The sequence below is a fragment of the Tursiops truncatus genome, chromosome 5 (genome assembly GCF_011762595.2).
Source record: "Tursiops truncatus isolate mTurTru1 chromosome 5, mTurTru1.mat.Y, whole genome shotgun sequence".
Taxonomy (NCBI): Eukaryota; Metazoa; Chordata; class Mammalia; order Artiodactyla; family Delphinidae; genus Tursiops; species Tursiops truncatus.
In genome coordinates, this window is record NC_047038.1 from 13,960,055 (window position 1) to 13,982,656 (window position 22,602).

General features: G+C 38.9%; 1 protein-coding gene across 7 annotated transcripts in view; it reads right to left on the bottom strand.

The window, feature by feature from the left end:
* LARP1B (La ribonucleoprotein 1B) overlaps nucleotides 1–22,062 on the bottom strand; it is a 128,315-nt gene extending 106,253 nt beyond the window's left edge. For 2 of the 7 annotated variants that reach the window (XM_073804844.1, XM_033856695.2), the window contains exons 1-5: nucleotides 21,193–22,058; nucleotides 8,628–8,686; nucleotides 8,211–8,270; nucleotides 6,034–6,208; nucleotides 3,763–3,900 (exon numbers count right to left, since the gene is read on the bottom strand). In XM_073804844.1, the coding sequence (XP_073660945.1) occupies nucleotides 3,763–3,900; nucleotides 6,034–6,208; nucleotides 8,211–8,270; nucleotides 8,628–8,686; nucleotides 21,193–21,706 (946 nt within the window). In that variant the 5' untranslated portion in view covers nucleotides 21,707–22,058. Of the gene's footprint in view, nucleotides 1–328; nucleotides 434–3,762; nucleotides 3,901–6,033; nucleotides 6,224–7,990; nucleotides 8,036–8,210; nucleotides 8,271–8,627; nucleotides 8,687–21,192 lie in introns of all 7 variants that reach the window. The other 5 variants (XM_019928023.3, XM_033856693.2, XM_033856694.2 and 2 more) reach the window with 5 other exon arrangements.
* Between the last annotated feature and the right edge of the window lie 540 nt (nucleotides 22,063–22,602).

The window sequence follows — 22,602 nt, forward strand, 5'->3', positions numbered from 1 at the left end:
CTCAGTCACACACACACACACACACACACACACACACACACACACACACCCCGCAACCAAATAGGAAAAAATCATTAAAAGACTGGCAGGGCAAACAAGGAAATGCAAATAGACAATAAAAAAACGGTGCTCAGCCTCAGTGCCTTGAGAAATGCAAATTAAGACAATGAAAGAGTATTTTTTTATCTCTGTCCCAGTCTGAAAAACATTTTAAGGTCCCATAATATCAATATTTTTTTGTTTTATTTTTCTGTTTTGTTTTTTCCTTTTTGGCTGTACATTGTAGCATGAAGGACCCTAGTTCCCCGACCAAGGATCGAGATCAAACCTGTACCCTCTGCAGTCCTGCAGTGGAAGCACAGAGTCCCAACCACTGGACCGCCAGGGAATTCCCAATAGCAAATGTTGACCAAGACAGAACTTTTGTATAATGCTGGAATAAAAACAAGTACATTTCAATTTTGAAAAACAATTGGAAACAATCAAATAAGTAAAGGTATGTATACCCCAGAGACCAGGGTTTTTCAATCATGGCATAACTGACATTTTGAGCCAGATAACTCTTCAGTGTGGAGGCTGTCCTGGGTACTGTAGGATGTTTAGCATTATCCTTGGTCTCTACTCACTAGATACCAGTAGCAAGTTTTAGAATTTTAAAGTCATATTTTGTGGACAATTGAGTAAATATAACCATTGACTAGATTTTAGATGATATAATGAATTAGTGTTGATTTTCTTAGATGCTCCATTTTCTTGGGACATCAGTGCTGAAGTGTCACGATATCTGCAAGGTACTTTCAAATGATTCAGCAGATGGATGAATTAAAGATAGCAGAGTGACTAAATCTGGATGGTGATTAGACAGGGACTCACTGTACGATGCTTTCACAGGACAATATGCCTTAAAAATTATCAGACTTAAAAGATTTCAGTAGAAAACTATAAAAGCAAATGCTCAGGGAATTCCCTGGCGGTCCAGTGGTTAGGAATCAACACTTTCACTCTTGAGGGCACGGGTTCAATCCCTGCTCGGGGAACTAAGATCCCACAAGCTGCATGGGGTGGCCAAAAAAAACCAAACAAACAAAAAACACAAATGCTCAGCCAACTGCTTCCACATATCCTCCTGTCCTCTTCTTTCTGAAACTTGAACAAACCCTGCTGAAATAGTGTATCTGGGGAATGATTTTTTTTTAATTAATTAATTTTATTTACTTATTTTTGGCTGTGTTGGGTCTTTGTTGCTGTGCATGGGCTTTCTCTAGTTGTGGCGAGCAGGGGCTACTCTTCGTTGCAGTGTGCAGGCTTCTCATTGTGGTGGCTTCTCTTGTTGCAGAGCACGGGCTCTAGGCATGCGGGCTTCAGTTGCGGCACGCGGGCTTCAGTTGCGGCACGTGGGCTCAGTAGTTATGGCTCACGGGCTCTAGAGCACAGGCTCAGTAGTTGTGGCACACAGGCTTAGCTGCTCCACGGCATGTGGGATCTTCCCGGACCAGGGCTCGAACCCGTGTCCCCTGCATTGGCAGGCAGATTCTTAACCACTGAGCCACCAGGGAAGTCCCTGATGGGACACTTTATGATGGATAGATAAGGCTAACAACACCTGAACCAACTCAACCGCAACACAATCTGAAAGTAAGACACCCAGACATTTTATTCCTACTGCTGTGACACAAACACACTATGAAATATTCCTACCAAAAGAAAAACAAAAATAAACTGGATCTTAACCAAACCTCTAGCTATTATTGCCAGTTACACTTAGAAAAGACAAAGGAACATGTTAAGGAGTATCACAATAAAGCATTTAGCCAAATCCAAAATATGGGAAATTCCACAAGACATATGACCTAACATATAGCAAAGGAAAGAAACATTGGTGGGACTTCCCTGGTGGCACAGTGGTTAAGAATCTGTCTGCCAATGCAGGGGACACAGGTTCGAGCCCTGGTCCGGGAAGATCCCACATGCCACAGAGCAACTACGCCCTTGTGCCACCACTACTGAGTCTGCGCTATACAGCCCGCAAGCCACAACTACTGAGTCCACATACCACAACTACTGAAGCTGGCATGCCTAGAGCCCGTGCTCCACAACAAAGCAAAGCCACCGCCATGAGAAGCCTGCGGACCAAAACAAAGAGTAGCCCCATATCCACAACTAAAGAAAGCCTGCGCGCAGCAACGAAGACCCAACACAGCCAAAAATAAAATAAATAAATAAATTTAAAAAAAAAAGAAACATTTGGCAATTTCTTATTACGTTAAATATACATTTACCGGGGACTTCCTTGGCAGTCCAGTGGTTACGACTCCACACTTTCACTGCAGGGGGCATGGGTTCAATCCTTAGTCGGGGAACTAAGATCCCGCATGCTGCATGGCACAGCAAAAAAATATACACACACACATGTTTACCATACCACCTAGCAATCCACTCCTAGATGTTTACCCGAGAATCTAAGACATATGCCCACACAAAGGTCTGTACACAAATGTTCATGGCGGCATTACTCATAACAGGCAAAAACTGGTAACAAGCCAAATATTCACCAACATGAATGGATAAAGGAGAATATCCATTCAATAGAAAACTATTATGCAATAAAGAGGTAGAAACTACTGATATATGGAACAACACTGATAAATGTGAAAATCATTATGCTGAGCGAAAGAACACAAGAGGATATAATTTATATTACACAGTTGAATTTATATGAAATTCTGAAAAGATAAATCTGACAGAAAGTAGACTCGTGGTTAGGGGACTTGACAGTAATTTCAGTGTACTTTAATATATATAATTATTAACTCAGTAAAGTTGACTTTTTAAAGAATGATCCAGAAACCACCCAGAAGAGGCTTCCACTAGCCAACTCTGGGACAATTTGAGCATCAAATTAAACAATCATGATAACAATTTCAACCACTGAAAACATAAGAAGCCTTTAGTCCACACTGATAATAGGAAGTTGTTCTTTACAGTGGAATGCCAGCTAATAAATATAGAAAGAATGATGCAGTAAGACAAATACTAGTATAGTGAAATTCTGAAGATTACCTATTCAGCATTTGCAACCATCATGGTAATAATCAGGCAAGAATAAAAATCACCAATGGAAACTGAAGCTCATATGAAAAGTCTGATGAAAAAATGGGTATTCCCACAGTCTCAAAGTCTCTCTCCACAAATTACATGTTAATTACCAAGGGAAAAAGGGTATCTTTAAAATAAAGAAACCTGGAGTACCTCATCTTAACCAAGTGCTCAAAGTTAATATCACCAATAATAAGATAAACCAATACCACATGTGTTTTCAAGTTATACACTACAAAGAAAACCATTTAACTTTTGCAGTATTCCTGCCAAAAATTTATAACCCAAATCCAATCATCAGAAAACCCAAAGGTATAAGTATAGCTACCACATTACTGTCTTAAAGCCTTCAGAAAAAAATCAACGTCATGGAAGACAAAAGCAGAAGAATTATTCCAGACTAACAGAGACAACTAAAAGCAATGTGTGATCACAGATTAGATCCCAGAAAAGAGGAGAAAAAAACTGTAAAGGGCATTATTGAGAAATTCTGCCTGTGGATAGTCACAGTGTATTACTGATCTTACGATACATACCCTGAAGGTATTTAGGGTTAAAGGGGCACAATGTCTGCAACTTACTCTCAAATAGTTTATACTATACATGGTTATTAAAATAGTAAGATTAAGACTAGATGAGTCATTTTTCTCTTAGAATGTTACTTACTTCGTGTGTCATTTCTCCTATTGTTATGTGATTTATTTGCTTCAGGTTGACATCTTGAGCTATTCCGGGACCCTGGTCTTTCTTGACTGTCTGGTCTTACATCATCTAGGTGGAGTGGTACCCACTTGTGCTTATTAGCTTGAAGAAAACAAAATAAAATCATTTAATGACAATGCACAATTTTCATTAAAGCTTTGCAATTGTGAAAGGACTCTAAATTTTAATTAAATAAATGAAAGACTTAATTTGTCCTTAAAGGGATTACTTGTAGAGTACCAAAATGATTTTCTTCTGCTCCCCCAGCTCTTTAATAAACTTATTTGGGCAAATAATAAGTTTCTAAAACTCAAGTGAAAAGCCAGTGATAGAGTATCATTGGAATTCTTTTGCTTTTAAGTGAAATGCACACTCTTCTGTTTAATTCTGACAAATAAGCCATAAAAAATATTAAGTGTACACACTACTTCCATCTAATACTTGATACTTAGGCTTTAGAACAGGGTATACCTGATAACTGTTTGACCAGTGATTCAAAACACTTTTAGTTTCAAATCACTGCCTCAAATATTAATTCATCCAGCATCACTACTAATGAAAGAACTTTTTCAAAATAAAGTTTAAGTATAAAATCTGTCTAACTGCATTTGATAAACCTTTGTATAGCTACTACACTTTTTCCTAACTTCTTAAGAGATACAAGCAATTTAAAGCTTCTTGTTGACTAAATGATAGTGTAATTAATTGTTATATTTAGTATAGTGAAATTCTGAAGGTTACCTATTCATGAATTCCATAGTTAAAGTTTCAAAATATTCAGTCTTCTGCCCACTATATATTTCAACTAAAACAAAAAGACTCATGGGCAAAGGAAAAACTATCAAAGTAATTAAGGGAATATTAGTGTACTAATTTCCTACTAATACGGCAAACTACAGACAGATAAGGAAAAGAGAATATGAAAGAATCTAAAAACTCCTTAAAGTCTATACTGTAAATTCTATCCATGAGATACTTTGGGCATAAATAAGCACTTAAAGATAAACATGTGTGCTCTAAGGAGAGTCAATTCATGACCCGATTATATAACATTACTTTAACTACAAACACCCGCATTTTAGTGTTGGCTAATCAGTTTTAATTGAAACAACTAACAAGGAAGACAAATTTTAGAGCAGGATAGGTCTTGTTACCTGTATGACTTCTAGACAGTCAAAAAGACTACTTATGTATCAAAGGAGCATGAAAAAGGTAAGTGATTAAGCATTCAAGAAATGGGGAAATTTTTTGTAACAACCACATGGTTGTCCTACTGCCACCACTTCTGAGCAATTACCCTTGGCATACTATATAGAGTGAGCCTCATGATTACCCTGCAGCTAAGGGTTATAATAGTCATCAAAAAAGAAAAAATTCAAGTAAGTGCTCAGTACACGGCAGACTGTTAGTTCCATTATTAAAGAAGTTGGCTGGCAACTACTTCATCATGAAATGTCCCCTCCCATGCCCCATCACCTCCAAGAATTAAAATGCTTCAATGGCTTCCCACAGTACTTAAAATACCAATTCCAAGTTACCAAAGCCCTGAATAACATGGACCTTTCCTACCTCTCCAATAGCACCCCTTGCCCTCTCCCCAGAGTTCACTTTGCCTCAGCTACTGACCTTCTGACAGTTTAAAGAACTTTTCTGCCTAAAAACCCCTGAAGACACTTTTACTGAGACTCAGAACACTGAATGAGAATATGCTTTTACCAATTAAATCATAATCTGTCCCTAGACACATGAGAAGTTCCTAAAAGAATATGGAAAAGGATGTAAAGACAATATTTTTTTCCTTCAAAGAGTAATGGGGGAATGCAATGAGGAAAAAGAGTTGACCAAGATTGTTCTCAATTTTGTCTCAGAAAAATATTTTCTCAAAATTTCCTGAAAAAAAGGGAGCTGTTCCAATGCAGATTTAAAAAACAATAGTTATCATACAACTTTCCAAGAATATATCTACACCCACCTCTATAGGTGGAATTTAAATCCATTCTTACATAAAATACAAGTCAAACATAGAGAGGAAAGTCTCATAGTTCAGAAATGCTACAAAAGAAAATCAGTTACCATTGTAGAAACTGTATCCTGAAGAAATCCAAACTACTAACTACCAGGAATCAACTGTGACTACCAGTGACTACCAGGAATCAACTGATTAAATACAATTCTTCATTACTACAACTCTCTTCAAAAACTTAAAAATCAAAATGAAGATGTAAACAAACTAACCTTTCTTTCGTTGATTACTTGACTGAGCCTCATCCTCACTGACATTTTCACCAGGACCATCTAATTTTGTTTCCCGGCTTTCTTTGCTTTCACTGTTACTTCTCTTTTCAACCTTGTCTTCTCTTTCTTTTCTGTTTTGTGGCTTCTTATTTCCTAGGCTGATGACACTCTGACACTGCAAAAAGGTTTTCTGAATGAAATAATTTTCATGAACATTTTCACTAACATATCCAAAAATCTGTGGTAACACCTTACCTAAATATCGCAAAAAGAATGACAACTTTTAACAAAACTAAAAAACTACTTTACAAAAGACACTGTTAAAAGTCATTTGAAAAACTGGAAGAAAATATTTGCTAAGTATTTGATAAAAGGACTTGTATCTAAAATATATAATGAACTCTATAATGCAGTAACAAGAAAACAATTGAAATGTGGGCTAGAGTTGAACAGACACTTCATCAAAAAGATATAGTGATGACAAATGTACATGAAAATGTGCTTGACATCATTAGAAAAATGCAAATTAAAAACTATAGTGTGATACCACTATACACCTACTAGACTGACTAAAATTAAAAGGCTGACCACATAGAGTATTAGTGAGGCTACAGAATAACTAGAATTCTCATACACTGCTGGTGGAATAAAAAGTTTAGTAGTTTTAAAAGTTAAATAAATAGCTACCATAAAATCCAACCATTCTACGCTCAAGAAAAACAAAAGCATTATTCCATGCAAAATTTTGTACATAAATGTTTATACAGCAGCTTTATTTTTTTTTATAAATTTATTTTTGACTGCGTTGTATCTTCGTTGCTGCACGCGGGCTTTCTCTAGTTGTGGCGAGCGGAGGCTACTCTTCGTTGTGGTGCGCGGGCTTCTCATTGTGGTGGCTTCTCTTGCTGTGGAGCACGGGCTCTAGGTGCACGGGCTCCAGTAGCTGTGGCACGCGGACTCTAGAGCGCAGGCTCAGTAGTTGTGGCGCACGGGCTTAGTTGCTCCGCGGCATGTGGGATCTTCCCGGACCAGGGCTCGAACCCGTGTCCCCTGCATTGGCAGGTGGCTTCTTAACCACTGCACCACCAGGGAAGTCCTGATATAGCAGCTTTATTCTTAATAGCCCAAAACTGGAATCAACACAAATGTCCACCAATAGGTGAATGGACAGCGTTATATCCATACAATGGAGTACTACCCAGAAAATAAGAAGGAATGAACTACTAATACGTATAACATAAATAAATCTCAAAATAATTAAGCTAAATGAAAGCCAGAAAAAAAAAAGGATGCATCCTGTATGACTCCACTTACATAAAATTGTAGAAAATGCATTGTAAATCAACTATACTCCAATAAAAAAAAAAAACTGTAGAAAATGCAAATTAACTAAGTGACAGAAAGCTTATCAGTGGTTGTCTGGGATGATGGGGTGAGGGGGTGGAATGTGACAGGAAGAATTACAAATTAAGTTCATTATCTTGTTTGTGGCAAAGGTTTCATAGGTCAAAGCGTATCAAACTGTACACTTTATATATGTGCAGTTTATTATGTCATTTATACAACTAAGTTGCTTTATAGTTATAGTTAACTAGTTTTAGTTTATAGTTTTTAAACTACACACCAATAATTCTGCACAAATTACAAATAGCAAGATGTACAGTGTCAAATGAAACCACGTAACCAGATACCATATATACTACTTCTCTAAAAAGACTTTTGATAGAATATCCCAGAACATCTTTTAGAACTTCTTTCATAGATAAATTAAAAATCCATTTACTGAACATCTCTTGATATGATATATATGCATATATATGCATGTGTATATAGACAGTTAGGACTTCAACACATTGAAAAGACTGTAACTCAAAGACAACATATATAGAATACATTCTGAAACACAAAATGGGCTTCACTTAGACACATTAAAAAGTAATCTATTTGTAGGCATTACGTGAAGCTGACAGCATGGTACCCCATCCTTTCCAAATGTGTGGTCCTGAGAATACAACCAGATGAAGGCAATGTGATGAATGAAATCAAGGTATCTGAAAAATGGGTATTTTATTAATGCAATTCTCTAAATTTGAAGTAAAATAAATTCAGCATGTTAAAATGAGAATACCTTCCCTTTATTTAAAAAAAAAAAAAAGAAGTCTTAAAACAATACTCACTTCAGTGTTCACTAATTCACTAGGTGTTGGCCAGTTCGACATATCGCTGAAATCACTAGCCTAAGAGGTAAATAAGTGTTATTTAAGTAGAAAAAATATTTTCTAAAAGTGAATGCAATTTTTAAAATCACCCTCATTCAATTATATGCAGGCATTTGCAAAAGTAACGCAAAACCTTCTCCAAACAACAGAACACAGCAAGAGGAATGTCTTACGATCCAACTTGTGGCATGAATAATGACCTTGACTAAACTGATAGAGACAGGATAACAGAGGCATATGGGGATTTGGATAAAGGTTACAATTTTCTAGTATATTAACTTTAAACTAACATCAATGATAGAACAGAAAAATACACAATAATCTAAGAGGAGTTCCTTTCAAAATAGTTAAAAACTATTTCTTGTCATGACATACCTTGTTGGATTTCTTTGTCTTGAGTTTTCCTGCTTTTATAATCTGGGGAGAACTGAGCTCTAAAACAAAACAAAACAAAACAAAAAAACATGGAATTGTTTTTACAACCACATCATGCAAAATATTTAACAAAATAACAAACCAATTTCAGTTAAGTCAGTGGAATAATTATTCTCAACAAAATCCAAAGTTCTGAGACTCAAATTCCTAACAAGAAATCAACTACATTTCAAACGTAGATTCAAAGTGGTCTTCAGTGTTCAAATCAAGATGTAGAAAATACTAAGTTTACTTACACTGAACTGATAGACCAATCCGTTCACTAATAGAATGTAACACGGAAAAATTAGCAATATAACATGTTTTAATACAGTAAAGTTAGTGAATCAACTCCCAACGGAATACATTTTTCTATATATATTATATATACATATAAATACATTCACATGCATCAAGGAGCATGCAGAAAATAAATCAGAACACTTCAAACTATTTGTCGTCAGAAAACAAAGTTTGGCAACCGTAATAGGCTGTATCTAGATCCAAGCCATAAAAAATAGAAGCGATCTCTGTAAAAGTTTGTACAAGACTATCATGGTATCATCACTTGTCCCTCTTGAATAAGAACACAAAGATTGACAAATATAGTCTTCATTGTAATGAAGCTTTACAGTGTCTTGCATCCTGATTCATTATCTACCATGATGATCATCTAGCTAAACATGACCTAAATATTAAAAAGCAGAATAAACATGGGATCTGCAGCTACAGAAAACATAGTAATTCAGCAAAACATGAATCCCCAAAATCGTGGCAATGACCAATTCATAGACTAAAATAAAGTAATCTTTGAGTTAAAACCCAGAAACATTCAAATAAGATTTCATGAAAGGAAGACTGATGAAGGATGAAGACATCACCAGGGATGGGCACACAGGGATCTTGAATATTGTAGTAATTTTATTTCTAAAGCAGAATAGTGAGTACATGGGTATTTGCTTTATACTTGTTTATACTTTAGGGACACATAATAAGTGTATACATATGTGTCAATGTGCATAAGGATAAATACTTCACTAACAAAAATAAGATACAGAAAAAAAATTTGGACAGATAGAAAAAAAAGGGAAGCAGGAAAAAACCTAATTTAACAAAAACAATATTTGAACATTAGAATTTGACTGAGGTATATTTTGTAAATATAACGTATATTGTATGGAAGTTATACAGTATAGAACATTTGAAAGACCTTTCCCTCAACAAAGTAGAAAACATGTCCCAAAACATTGCTAAGTCAAGTAAATTAAGTGCCTGGTGGTTACAAAACACAGCCTTATACAAACTACCTGATGTACTGAAAAGTATTTAGGGATAGGCCACACAAGCGAGTTTTATTACAAATCAATTAGACATTAATAATCACAAAATTAAGGTCAGAAATTTAAAAAATTATTCTGACCACATAAAAATAAAACTTTTTAACTTCAATATTAAATGTTATTTACAAACCAAAAAATATTTGAGCATGAGTTAATAATCTTTCTATTGCTTTAAAATCGACTTCCCTTGTGGTCCAGTGATTAAGAATCCACCCTCTAATGCAGGGGTCACGGGTTCGATCCCTGGTCAGGGAGCTAAGATCCCACATGCCTCCTGGCCAAAAAACCAAAACATATAACTGAAGCAATATTGTAACAAATTCAATAAAGACTTTAAAAATGGTCCATATCAAAAGAAATCCTTAAAAAACAAATATTAAATTAAAAAAATAAAAGGGAGAGAGATTTTGATTTCAATAAATTCTTTTGAACTCAAAAATTTTGGATTTTTGTTTAAATTTTACTCTCTCAACTTTAACACCTCCTCAGGAAATACAATGGGAAAAAAGTGCACATTTAACTCTGTGGCCTCTATAATTCTGACATTTTATCGATCAAGTATCATTAAGTACACAATCAATACCGTAATTTATTCTCATTAAAAGTTATTTGACAAATTATGCTGGCCAATGTAGTTGGATACGCTGGGATAGGAAAGTGATTTCTTTTTTTTAATAACTTTTTTAAAATGTTTGTTTGTTTGTTTGCTTATTTATTTATTTATTCTTGGCTGCATTGGGTCTTCGTTGCTGCACGCGGGCTTCCTCTAGTTGTGGCAAGCAGGTGTTACTCTTTGTTGTGGTGCGTGGGCTTCACATTGCAGTGGTTTCTCTTGTTGTGGAGCACGGGCTCTAGGCGAGCAGGCTCAGTAATTGTGGTGCACGGGCTTAGTTGCTCCGTGGCATGTGGGATCTTCCCGGACCAGGGATTGAACCCGTGTCCCCTGCATTGGCAGGCGGATTCTTAACCACTGTGCCACCAGGGAAACCCCTAATTTACTTTTTTAAAAGGAAGACTTTCCTGGAATATTCCTGTTCCCAAGTCCGAATTCCTCCCACAGAAACAGTAAGTTTCCTGATTAATGAGTTTAGGAAAAGAACTGACTTGCAAAACCAACACCTTTCCGCCCTTTTCTTTGGGAGCTAGCTGTCCACAAAAAGCAAGCATTCTGGTCTGCTCCTTCATGCTGTCAACTTCACAGGGCAGACTCCCTAAGACAGGGAGAAGGGGAACATGCAGATGTGCAATGCCAACTGTGAACACATTTGTCTAATTCCAAGTTCCACATAAGGAAGTCCTTTGTGCTACTCTTAGACCACCTCATCAACCCACTCTTTTTCTGTTAAAAGAATGACACTGAGCTTTTAAAAAAAATAAATAAATCTGAGTAAAAAATAAAGAGATGATTCAAACGAAATACCAGTGGCCAAATATGAAATGCTAACTCAACTGTACTAAGAAATGTAAAGTAAAACAGAACAGTTTTCACCTATCATTCTGACAAAACAGAGAATACCAAGCACTGATCAGCTTATATAAATGGACATTTCTCTCATGCTGTTGGAATGAGTATTAAGCAGTAGAATCTTTTAAGGGTAATCTGTCATTTAAAACGTATATACTTTTTTGGGGAATTTCTTGGCAGTCCAGTGGTTAGGCCTTCACGTTCTCACTGCCAAGGGCCCAGGTTCATTACCTGGTCAGGAAACTAAAATCCCTCAAGCCACATGGCCAAAATAATAATAATAACAATAAAATATATATACTTTTTTATAAGATAGATAACCAATAAGGACGTACTGTATAGTACAGGGAACTCTACTCAATCTTCTGTGATAACCTATATGAGAAAAGAATCTGAAAAAGAATGAATATATGTGTATATATATAACTGAATCACTCTGCTGTACACCTGAAACTAACACACATTGTAAATCAACTATAATCCAATAAAATTTTTAAAAATTTAAAAATTTAAATTTTTAAATTTAAAAATTTTTAAAAAGTAAAATAAAATGTATATACTTTTTAATGAAACAATTGCATTTCTGCGAAATTATCTGGTAATCAACACAAGGTACAATGATGTCAGTATGAGATGTTCACTGCAGGGACTTTCCTGGAGGCCCAGTGGTTACAACCCCATGCTTCCACTGCAGTCGGCACAGGTGCAATCCCTGGTTGGGGAGCTAAGATACTGCAGGCTGAGCAGCACGGTCCCCCCACCAAAAAAAAGAAAAATGTTCACTGTAGGTTTACGGATAACTGTATTTAAATAAATGACCTCAGGACTTCCCTGGTAGTGCAGTAGTTAAGAATCCGCCTGCCAATGCAGGGGACATGGGTTCGAGCCCTAGTCCGGGAATATCCCACACCTGGCAGAGCAAATAAGCCCATGCACTGCAACTACTGAGCCTGGGCTCTAGAGTCTGCTAGCCACAACTACTGAAACCCACAGGCCTAAGAGCCCGTGCTCCACAACAAGAGAAGCTACCACAATAAGAAGCCTGCGCACCAAAACGAAGAGTAGCCCCCGCTCGCTCCAACTAGATAAAGCCCGTGCACAGCAATAAAGACCCAACACAGCCAAAAATAAAATAAATAAATTTATTCTAAAAAAAGAAAACAATATTTTCATTTTCCCATGTTCCAGCAAAAATGGAGGAAACCGCCCTCCTAGCATATCATTAGAAAAAACCTAAGACTGAAAAACAAAGCCAACCTAAAAATTAAAATATAAAGAAATTTTAATTAAAAAAAGTTTTTTCAGGCAGATGAAACCTAAGAAATATAAGCTACCAGTGGCTCCAAGTATATATAACCATACATGAACAAGTGTGTGATTTTCACATATCCATTTTTCAAACATCACTAGTAAGCCACTATACAACTTCTTTGAACATTATTCTAATATCTTAATCTATAAGGAAACAATTCCTAATAGACGAGGAATTCATTTTAAGAGCTTGGATAGTGAAAACAAAAACTGCAGTATGATGGGCAATTTTACTCATGACCATAATCTTTAGCAAAGCTTTAATTAAGAAAACGCACTGACAGTCATGAATCACATGTTTTATTACATTTAAGGGGAAAATGTCATAAAATGGCATTTTGCTACAGTAAATGAGTGCCTTAAAAAAATGTAAAAAAAAGCGAGATAACCTCATCCACCAGAGGGCAGACAGCAGAGGCAAGAAGAACTACAATTCTTCAGCCTGTGGAAGGAAAACCATTCACAGAAAGATAGACAAAATGAAAAGGCAGAGGACTTTGTACCAGATGAAGGAACAAGATAAAACCCCAGAAAAACAACTAAATGAAGTGGCGATACGTAACCTTCCAGAAAAAAAATTCAGAATGATGATAGTGAAGATGATCCAAGACCTCAGAAAAAGAATGGAGGCAAAGATCGAGAAGATGCAAGAAATGTTTAACAAACACCTAGAAGAATTAAAGAACAAACACGTAGAAGAATTAAAGAACAAACCAACAGAGATGAACAATACAATAACTGAAATGAAAAATACACTAGAAGGAATCAATAGCAGAATAACTGAGGCAGAAGAATGGATAAGTGACCTGGAAGACAGAATGGTGGAATTCATTGCCACGGAAGAGAATAAACAAAAATGAATGAAAAGAAATGAAGACAGCCTGAGACCTTTGGGACAATATTAAACGCAACAACATTCACATTACAGGGCTCCCAGAAGGAAAAGAGAGAGAGAGAGGACCTGAGAAAATATTTGAAGAGATTATAGTCGAAAACTTCCCTAACATGGGAAAGGAAATAGTCACCCAAGTCCAGGAAGAGCAGAGTCCCAGACAGGATAAACCCAAGGAAAAACACACCGAGACACATAGTAATCAAACTGACAAAAATTAAAGACAAAGAAAAATTATTGAAAGCAACAAGGGAAAAACGACAAATAACATACAAGGGAACTCCCATTAGGTTAACAGCTGATTTCTCAGCAGAAACTCTACAAACCAGAAGGGAGTGGCACGATATATTTAAAGTGATGAAAGGGAAGAACCTACAACCAAGATTACTCTACCTGGCAAGGATCTCATTCCCATTTGATGGAGAAATCAAAAGCTTTACAGACAAGCAAAAGCTAAGAGAATTCAGCACCACCACACCAGCTCTACAACAAATGCAAAAGGCACTTCTCTAAGTGGGAAACATAAGAGAAGAAAAGGACCTACAAAAACAAACCCATAACAATTAAGAAAACGGTAATAGGAACATACATATCGATAATTACCTTAAACATGAATGGATTAAATGTTCCAACAGAAAGACACGGGCTTGCTGAATAGATACAAAAAAAGACCCATATATATTCTGTCTACAAGAGACCTACTTCAGACCTAGGGACACAGACAGACTGAAAGTGAGGAAATGGAAAAAGATATTCCATGTAAATGAAAATCAAAAGAAAGCGGGAGTAGCAATACTCATATCAGATAAAATAGACTTTAAAATAAAGAATGTTACAAGAGACAAGGAAGGACACTATATAATGATCAAGGGATCAATCCAAGAAGAAGATATAAGAATTATAAATATATATACACCCAACATAGGAGCACCACAATACATAAGGTAAATGCTAACAGCCATAAAAGAGGAAATCAACAGTAAGACAATAATAGTAGGGGACTTTAACACCTCACTTACAGCAATGGATCATCCAGACAGAAAATTAATAAGGAAACGCAAGCTTTAAATGACACAACAGACCAGATAGATTTAATTGATATTTATAGGACATTCCATCCAAAAAACAGCATATTACACTTTCTCCTCTAGTGCACATGGAACATTCTCCAGGATAGGACAAATCTTGGGTCACAAATCAAGCCTCCGTAAATTTAAGAAAACTGAAATCATATGAAGCATCTTATCCGACTATGGACAACCTGGAAGAAATGGACAAATTCTTAGAAAGGTATAACCTTCCAAGACTGAACCAGGAAGAAATAGAAAATATGAACAGACCAATCACAAGTAATGAAATTGAAACTGTGATTAAAAATCTTCCAACAAACAAAAGTCCAGGACCAGATGGCTTCACATGTGAATTCTATCAAACATTTAAAGAGCTAACACCCATCTTTCTCAAACTCTTCCAAAAAACTGCAGAGGAAGGAACACTCCCAAACTCATTCTACGTGGCCAACATCACCCTGATAAGAAACCAGGCAAAGATACTACAAAAAAAAAAAAAAAGAAAATTACAAACCAGTATCACTGATGAATATAGATGCAAAAATCCTCAACAAAATACTAGCAAACAGAATCCAACAACACATTAAAAGGATCATACACCATGAGCAAGTGGGATTTATCCCAGGGATGCAGGGATTCTTCAGTATACGCCAATCAATCAATGTGATACACCATATTAACAACTTGAAGAAGAAAAACCACATGATCATCTCAATAGATGCAGAAAAAGCTTTTGACAAAATTCAACACCCATTTATGAAAAAAACTCTCCAGAAAGTGGGCATAAAGGGAAACTACCTCAACATAATAAAGCCCATATACGACAGAACAACAGCAAACATCATTCTCAAAGGTGAAAAACTGAAAGCATTTCCTCTAAGATCAGGAACAAGACAAGGATGTCCACTCTCGCCACTACTATTCAACATAGTTTTGGAAGTCCTAGTCACGGCAATCAGAGGAGAAAAAGAAATAAAAACAATACAAATTGGAAAAGAAGAAGTAAAACTGTCACTGTTTGCAGATGACATGATACTATACAATGAGAATCTTAAAGATGCCACCAGAAAACTACTAGAGCTAATCAGTGAATTTGGTAAAGTTGCAGGATACAAAATTAATGCACAGAAATCTCTTGCATCCCTATACACTAACAACGAAAGATCAGAAAGATAAATTAAGGAAACAATCCCAGTCACCACTGCAACAAAAAGAATAAAATACCTAGGAATAAACCTACCTAAGGAGGTAAAAGACCTGTACTCAGAAAACTGTAAGACACTGATGAAAGAAACCAAAGATGACACAAACAAATGGAAAAATATACCGTGTCCTTGGATTGGAAGAATTAATATCGTGAAGATGACTATATTACCCAAAGCAATCTACAGATTCAATGCAATCCCTATCAAATTACCAGTGGCATTTTTTACAGAACTAGAACAAAAAAACCTTAAAATTTGTATGGAGACACAAAAGACCCCGAATAGCCAAAGCAATCTTGAGGGAAAAAAACAGAGCTGGAGGAATCAGACTCCCTGACTTCAGACTGTACTACAAAGCTACAGTAATCAAGACAATATGGTACTGGCACAAAAACAGAAATATAGATCAATGGAACAGGATAGAAAGCCCAGAGATAAACCCACACACCTATGGTCAACTAATCTATGACAAAGGAGGCAAGCATATACAATGGAGAAAAGACAGTCTTTTCAATAAGTGGTGCTGGGAAAACTGTACAGCTACATGTAAAAGAATGAAATTAGAACACTCCTTAACACCATCAACAAAAATAAACTCAAAAGGATTAGACACCTAAATGTAAGACCAGACACTATAAAACTCTTAGAGGAAAACATAAGAAGAACACACTTTGACATAAATCACAGCAAGATCTTTTTTGATCCACCTCCTAGAGTAATGGAAATAAAAACAAAAATAAAGAAATGGGACCTAATGAAACTTAAAAGCTTTTGCAAAGCAAAGGAAACTACAAGCAAGACGAAAAGACAACCCTCAGAATGGGAGAAAATATTTGCAAACGAATCAACAAACAGACAAAGGATTAATCTCCAAAATATATAAACAGCTCATGCGGCTCAATATTAAAAAAACAAACAACCCAATCCAAAAATGGGCAGAAGACCTAAATAGACATTTCTCCACAGAAGACATACAGATGGCCAAGAAGCACATGAAAAGGTGCTCAACATCACTAATTATTAGAGAAATGCAAATCAAAACTACCATGAGGTATCACCTCACCCCAGTTAGAATGGGCATCATCAGAAAATCTACAAACAACAAATGCTGGAGAGGGTATGGAGAAAAGCTAACACTCTTGCACTGTTGGTGGGAATGTAAATTGATACAGCCACAATGGAGAACAGTATGGAGGTTCCTTAAAAAACTAAAAATAGAGCTACCGTATGACCCAGCAATCCCTCAACTGGGCACATACCCAGAGGAAACCATAATTCAACAACACACATGCACCCCAATGTTCAATGCAGCACTATTTACAATAGCCAGGTCATGGAAGCAACCTAAACACCCATCGACAGACAAATGGATAAAGAAGATGTGGTACATATATACAAAGGATTATTACTCAGCCATGAAAAGGAACGAAATTGGGTCATTTGTAGAGACGTGAATGGATCTAGAGACTGTCATACAGAGTGAAATAAGTCAGAAAAACAAATATCGTATATTAACGCATATATGTGGAACCCAGAGGAATGGTACAGACAAACCGGTTTGCAGGGCAGAAATAGAGACACAGATGTAGAGAACAAACGTATGGACACCAAGGGGGGAAAGTGGCAGGGGGTTGGGGGGGTGGTGGTGTGATGAATTGGGAGATCGGGATTGACATATACACACTAATATGTGTAAAACAGATAACTAATAAAAACCTGCTGTATAAAGAATAAATAAAACAAAATTTTTGAAAAACATGTAAAAAAAACCTACTTACTTCTCGTACTCTGAAAGTGGGAGTATCAATTAGTAGTCATTTTCAAGAGCAACTTGTCAACAAATGCACTGTGACCTAACAATTCCACTTTTCTCTCCTCGAGAAAATCAGATATGTATTTTCTCTAGGATAAAAGGCATGCATAAAAATGTTTGTAACAACCAAGATGTTGATCAATACATAAATGGCTAAATTAACTACATCAGTTATATTTATGGACCACTTCTCAGCAATTTTTTAAAGTTTAGATTAAAAAGGATCAACTTCATCACAAGAAAAAAAATTATTTTATAACTAAGTATGTAGGTGGTAGTTAACTAAACTTATGGTGATCATTTCGCAATATGTATACACAGATCTCAAATCATTATGTTGCACACCTGAAACTAATGTTAATTATACCTAATTTAAAGAATAAAAAACTCACTAGTTGTAAAGAAGAAAAATAAAAGATCTACCAAAACTTTAAAAATATTCTAAACACATATACAAAACACTATATTTGGAAGTAATTTCACAGAAAGGACTGAAAGGATATTCAGTAAACTGGTAACATGACTATCTTTTTTCTGAAGGGAACATCAAAAGTTCCTTTTTTACAAGAACATATTTATGTATCATTTACATAACAATTAAAATGTTATTAGAGTTACAGTAAGCTTATTTGATGCTTCTGGAAAGCACACTTCGAGAAAAGAAGGTTGATGGGGTCAAGAAGACTAAGGATGAAAAAGATGAAAAAAAATCATTTTATTTTTATTTTTTGTATTTTGGCTGCAACTCGCAGCATGCGGGATGGTTCCCCGACCAGGGATCGAACCTGGGCCTCTGCAGTGAAAGCACCGAATCCTAACCACTAAGCCTCCAGGGAACTCCCAAAATCAATATTTTTATACATCGTTTTTGTGTGTAAAAGAATTAAAATTGTATTAGAAACTGATTTTTAATATGCAAAATGTAACCATGGGTACAGGTAAGTGATCCATAAATCCCGTACTGTGATTTTAATAAAGGTCTCCAAAATAAATACAACTACTTTAAACAAGGGTTGGGGGACAATTCTTTCCAGTCTCCTGACAGGAATTTAAAACTGCAGTGACACTATTCTAGGCCTCTCCTGTGGGCCAGGCTTTGGTTGAAAAGAGGACCTTATCTGGATTACCAGAAACAGCAATACACAAGCCAAAATCATCCCAGAAGTGGAGGAAAGTGTGTCACAAGGTCTGAAGAATGCCTCACCTGCAGTTCAGTCAGAACTGCAGGTTCTAACAGAAAATTCATGATTACAAGTCCTTAAATACTTCCCTACATTTCCTATGTTTCTATCTCTGGTAATAAACTTTCTGGTGAAATTTTATGGATGGAATTCCTGTACCTCATTGAGTGAGTGACAGTAAATCCAGGTTTGGTTAGGAAAAACATAGTTTAATTCTGTTATTACAGCATAATTAATATCCTCTTTCCCTCTCATGAACATCCTGGTTTATAGGATAAATCACATAGGCCTCCTACTAATAAGATTATTGTACTAATTTAACACTCCCTTAGTTTGCACCTACTCTGGTCTCTGGACCCTAAAGGTCCTCTGCTCCCATTTCATTATTCTTGAGGTTGCAAATTTGCTTAGGAAAATAGGAAGCCGGCAGACCCAGGTTATAGAAGGCAATCTGGTATTAAGAAATGAAAGAAAATATACCCACTTCATTCATTTACAAGGCCTAGAAATCTTCACAAAAGTCAACTCGCTAGGTAGTAACACTATCTGGACTAGAACCTAAGTTGTGAATTTCTACACAACAATCTCTTATGAAAGTTACCTAAGTTATTCAATTACTAATAGAAGTTCTGTAGAAGTATAGAGTCAGTACTGCAGAGAGGCTGTAAAGTTCCTCTAGCACTCCACATATGAAGAACCGTATTCCTGAGAGCACAGAATAGATTCCAAGAACAGAAATGTTGCCTACAGAGAAACATCAGCAAAATTAAAAACCCCATGAACCACACCATACATCAAGAATCACCTGGTTCTTAATCTCCAACAAAGATTAAGGACCCCAGTGGTCCCCTGCATCGGCAGGTGGACTCTCAACCACTGCGCCACCAGGGAAGCCCTCTTTGCTAAATTTTATAGAGATTTTCCTTTAAGATTTTTGTTCTCTTCAGTTATTAATACTAGTAAACAAATAGATCTTTGCAGCTAGGAGAGACTGGTGGCAGTATTAAATTCAGAGCAAAATTTTAAGCAGCTTTTTCTGCAACTGTTAAGATTTATCAAGAATGATGATTTAAAAACCATTTATCAGACCTCAGCTGTAAAATAACTTTTGTTTAAATAAAGTTATACTGTACCACAGCATTATAAAAAATGATTTGAGTATTACTGTGCAAACCAATTACCACTTATCTCACTCTGTTGGAGTTCCTTGGAAGAAATGTTACTATACCTCTATACCTGCAATACGTGTGTCTATAACAATCACCTTATATTTAACCATTTCCTTTATCTCTTTTGAGCCTCACAACCCTGTAAACATGCTTGAATTTTCCCTGTTCCACTGTTAACCTTTAATTTTTAAGAAGAGTGAAGACTTGTACGTAAACAGCTGTAATTTCTATATGAAAAGTTCAATTAATTTACTACAATTTAATTAGAAAGCAAAACTAGGAGATACTGGTTTCTGTCTTCGGTTTATTTAGTATTTCCACTTAAACTAAAAAAAAAAAAAAAACTGCAGTTGCTATAACCAAAATAAAGCACCAAGGGCCATACTGCATTGGTCAGCATTCAAATGCAGTGGCATAATCTTACCTCCCCTAGAGAGGTGAGCTAACTGAATGTCAGAAGACTACCGTTCACCTAATGTGCAATTCACTCTCTCGTCAACTATCCTATTTCATTTCAACCAGTTTCCACCACAGTCGTAAACTCAAAGCTTTTGAGTAGCAACTACAGTATAGCATCTCATTTTTAATATGACTACTTAGCACGGTTTTGAAAACACTGAAATTTTCAGCTTACCAATTATTTCACAATAAAAAATTCACAATTGCTCTTCCACTTAACATATAAACCCCCTTGCTCCGACTGGCTTCACCTCTTTTTAAAAAGTCTACAGAAACTTTTCTATAGGATGAACTGCAACACCTACCTAAAGTCAGCTGTCCCATGTCACTAACACGTGGGGTAAGACATAACTGAGGCTGTGCCCGCCGAGCGGCTCAGCTCCGTGACCCCCGCCGTGCCCCACCAGCCAAGGAGAACCCGAGGTCCCACCTCTTCCTGCTGCTCCCTTCCCAGATGTCCATTTATGTAAACAGGCAGAGTGAATGACACCTTGGAACGAAACACCTCCGACTGACAGGGAACGGAGGCCTGCCCCTCCCCCAGCCCCCCGCCAGCATCGCCGCCACGCGAGTCGCCCCGGCACACACCCTCCCGGTGCCCACCGCAGAGGAACCACAGACCTGCCTCCAGGGTTTCCAGTAGGGGCAGCGGCGGCGGCCCCGTCCCGGCGGGGGACAGGTGCTGGGGAGGCTTTTTGGTCCAGGGATTCTCCTTCCGCGGCAGCGGCGGCGGCGACGGCGGCAGCTTTTCCTCAGAGCCTGCCGCCTCCGCCTCCTCCTCCCGGGCGTCCTCGGCCGGCGGGTCCCGAGGCAGCGGTGGCGGCGGCTCCCAGCCGAAGGGCCCCCCCGGCCCGCGCGCCTTGTGCGCCAGGTGCAGCGCCAGGGGCTTCACGGACACGGCCGCCTGAGGCACGCTGTGTCCCAGCACGGGCGCCGGCAAAGGCTCTCCCCGCGCCCCCGTGCGGGTGGCGAGCGCGTTCCTCTCCTCCCTCGCCGCCTCCTTGCCCTCCCGTTCGGGCGGGGGCAGCTTCCCGGCTTGCCGGCTCGCCGCGGCCGACAGCGACTCCCTCTCAGCTGGTACCGCGGGCCGCTCCTCCGGAGGGTGAGCGGCGGGCACCCGGGCGCGAGCAGACATCGTCCCCCTGCCCCAGCCGCCCCAGCCGGGGGCGGCCCGGGGCCAGGGAGCCCGGCTGCCCGTTTCTCCGCCGGGACACTGACTGGCTCCGGCCTGGGGAAGAGAACCCGAGAGCCCGGCCGCCCGCGTCAGCTCAGGCCGCGGAGCTCCCGGCGTCGAACGGGGCGCTAACCGCCCGCCGGTCCAACCCGCGTCAGCGGCGCGAGCCTCGAGCCTGCCAACACGCGCCGGGCGCCGAAGCCCGGGAGCCCTCACTTGGCGCGGGCTGCGGCACAAACGCCGCAACGCGAAGCTGTAGTACCTCTAGCAGAGTCAGGTAGGCTCGCGCTCCCAGAGCCAGTAACTGCTCGTGGGGTCAGAGGCGGAGGCGGGGGCGTGGAGGGGGCGGTCCGAAAGGATGGAGCAGGGGCGGGGCCTCCCGGAGGAGCGTGACGTGGCCGCTCACCGGCTCCGGCCCTCGCCGGGCCGCCGCCCTCGGTGGTTGACTGACAACCCCGCCAGGGTGCCGCCCTGCTTGAGGGCTGGCCCCGCCCCAGCGGCCAGCCGAGAGGGAAGGAGAGCGAACTGGGCGATTCCCGGGCTCGCGGGCTACGGCGGCCCCCTCTGCGGGCGCAGGGGCGGGGCGCGCACCGAGCGACGGGCTCGCGCCTCGCTCCGCCGGCTGCGAGCGAGGGGCGGGGCGTGCTGCGCACGTGGCTCGGGGCGGGCGGTGGGGTCGCTTTGCCCCAGGCCCTGAAGTGCAGTTGACTCCTGGCGAGGTGGGTAATCTTGGCCACCGACGCTGGGCGGCTCCCGAATGGGCCTGGGTACCACCACCGAGCCACCTTGTCCCCTGCGTCTGTCGCGTCTCCCCGTGAAAACGTTTCCCCCGGCGCTTTGGGGCACTGCGGTCATCC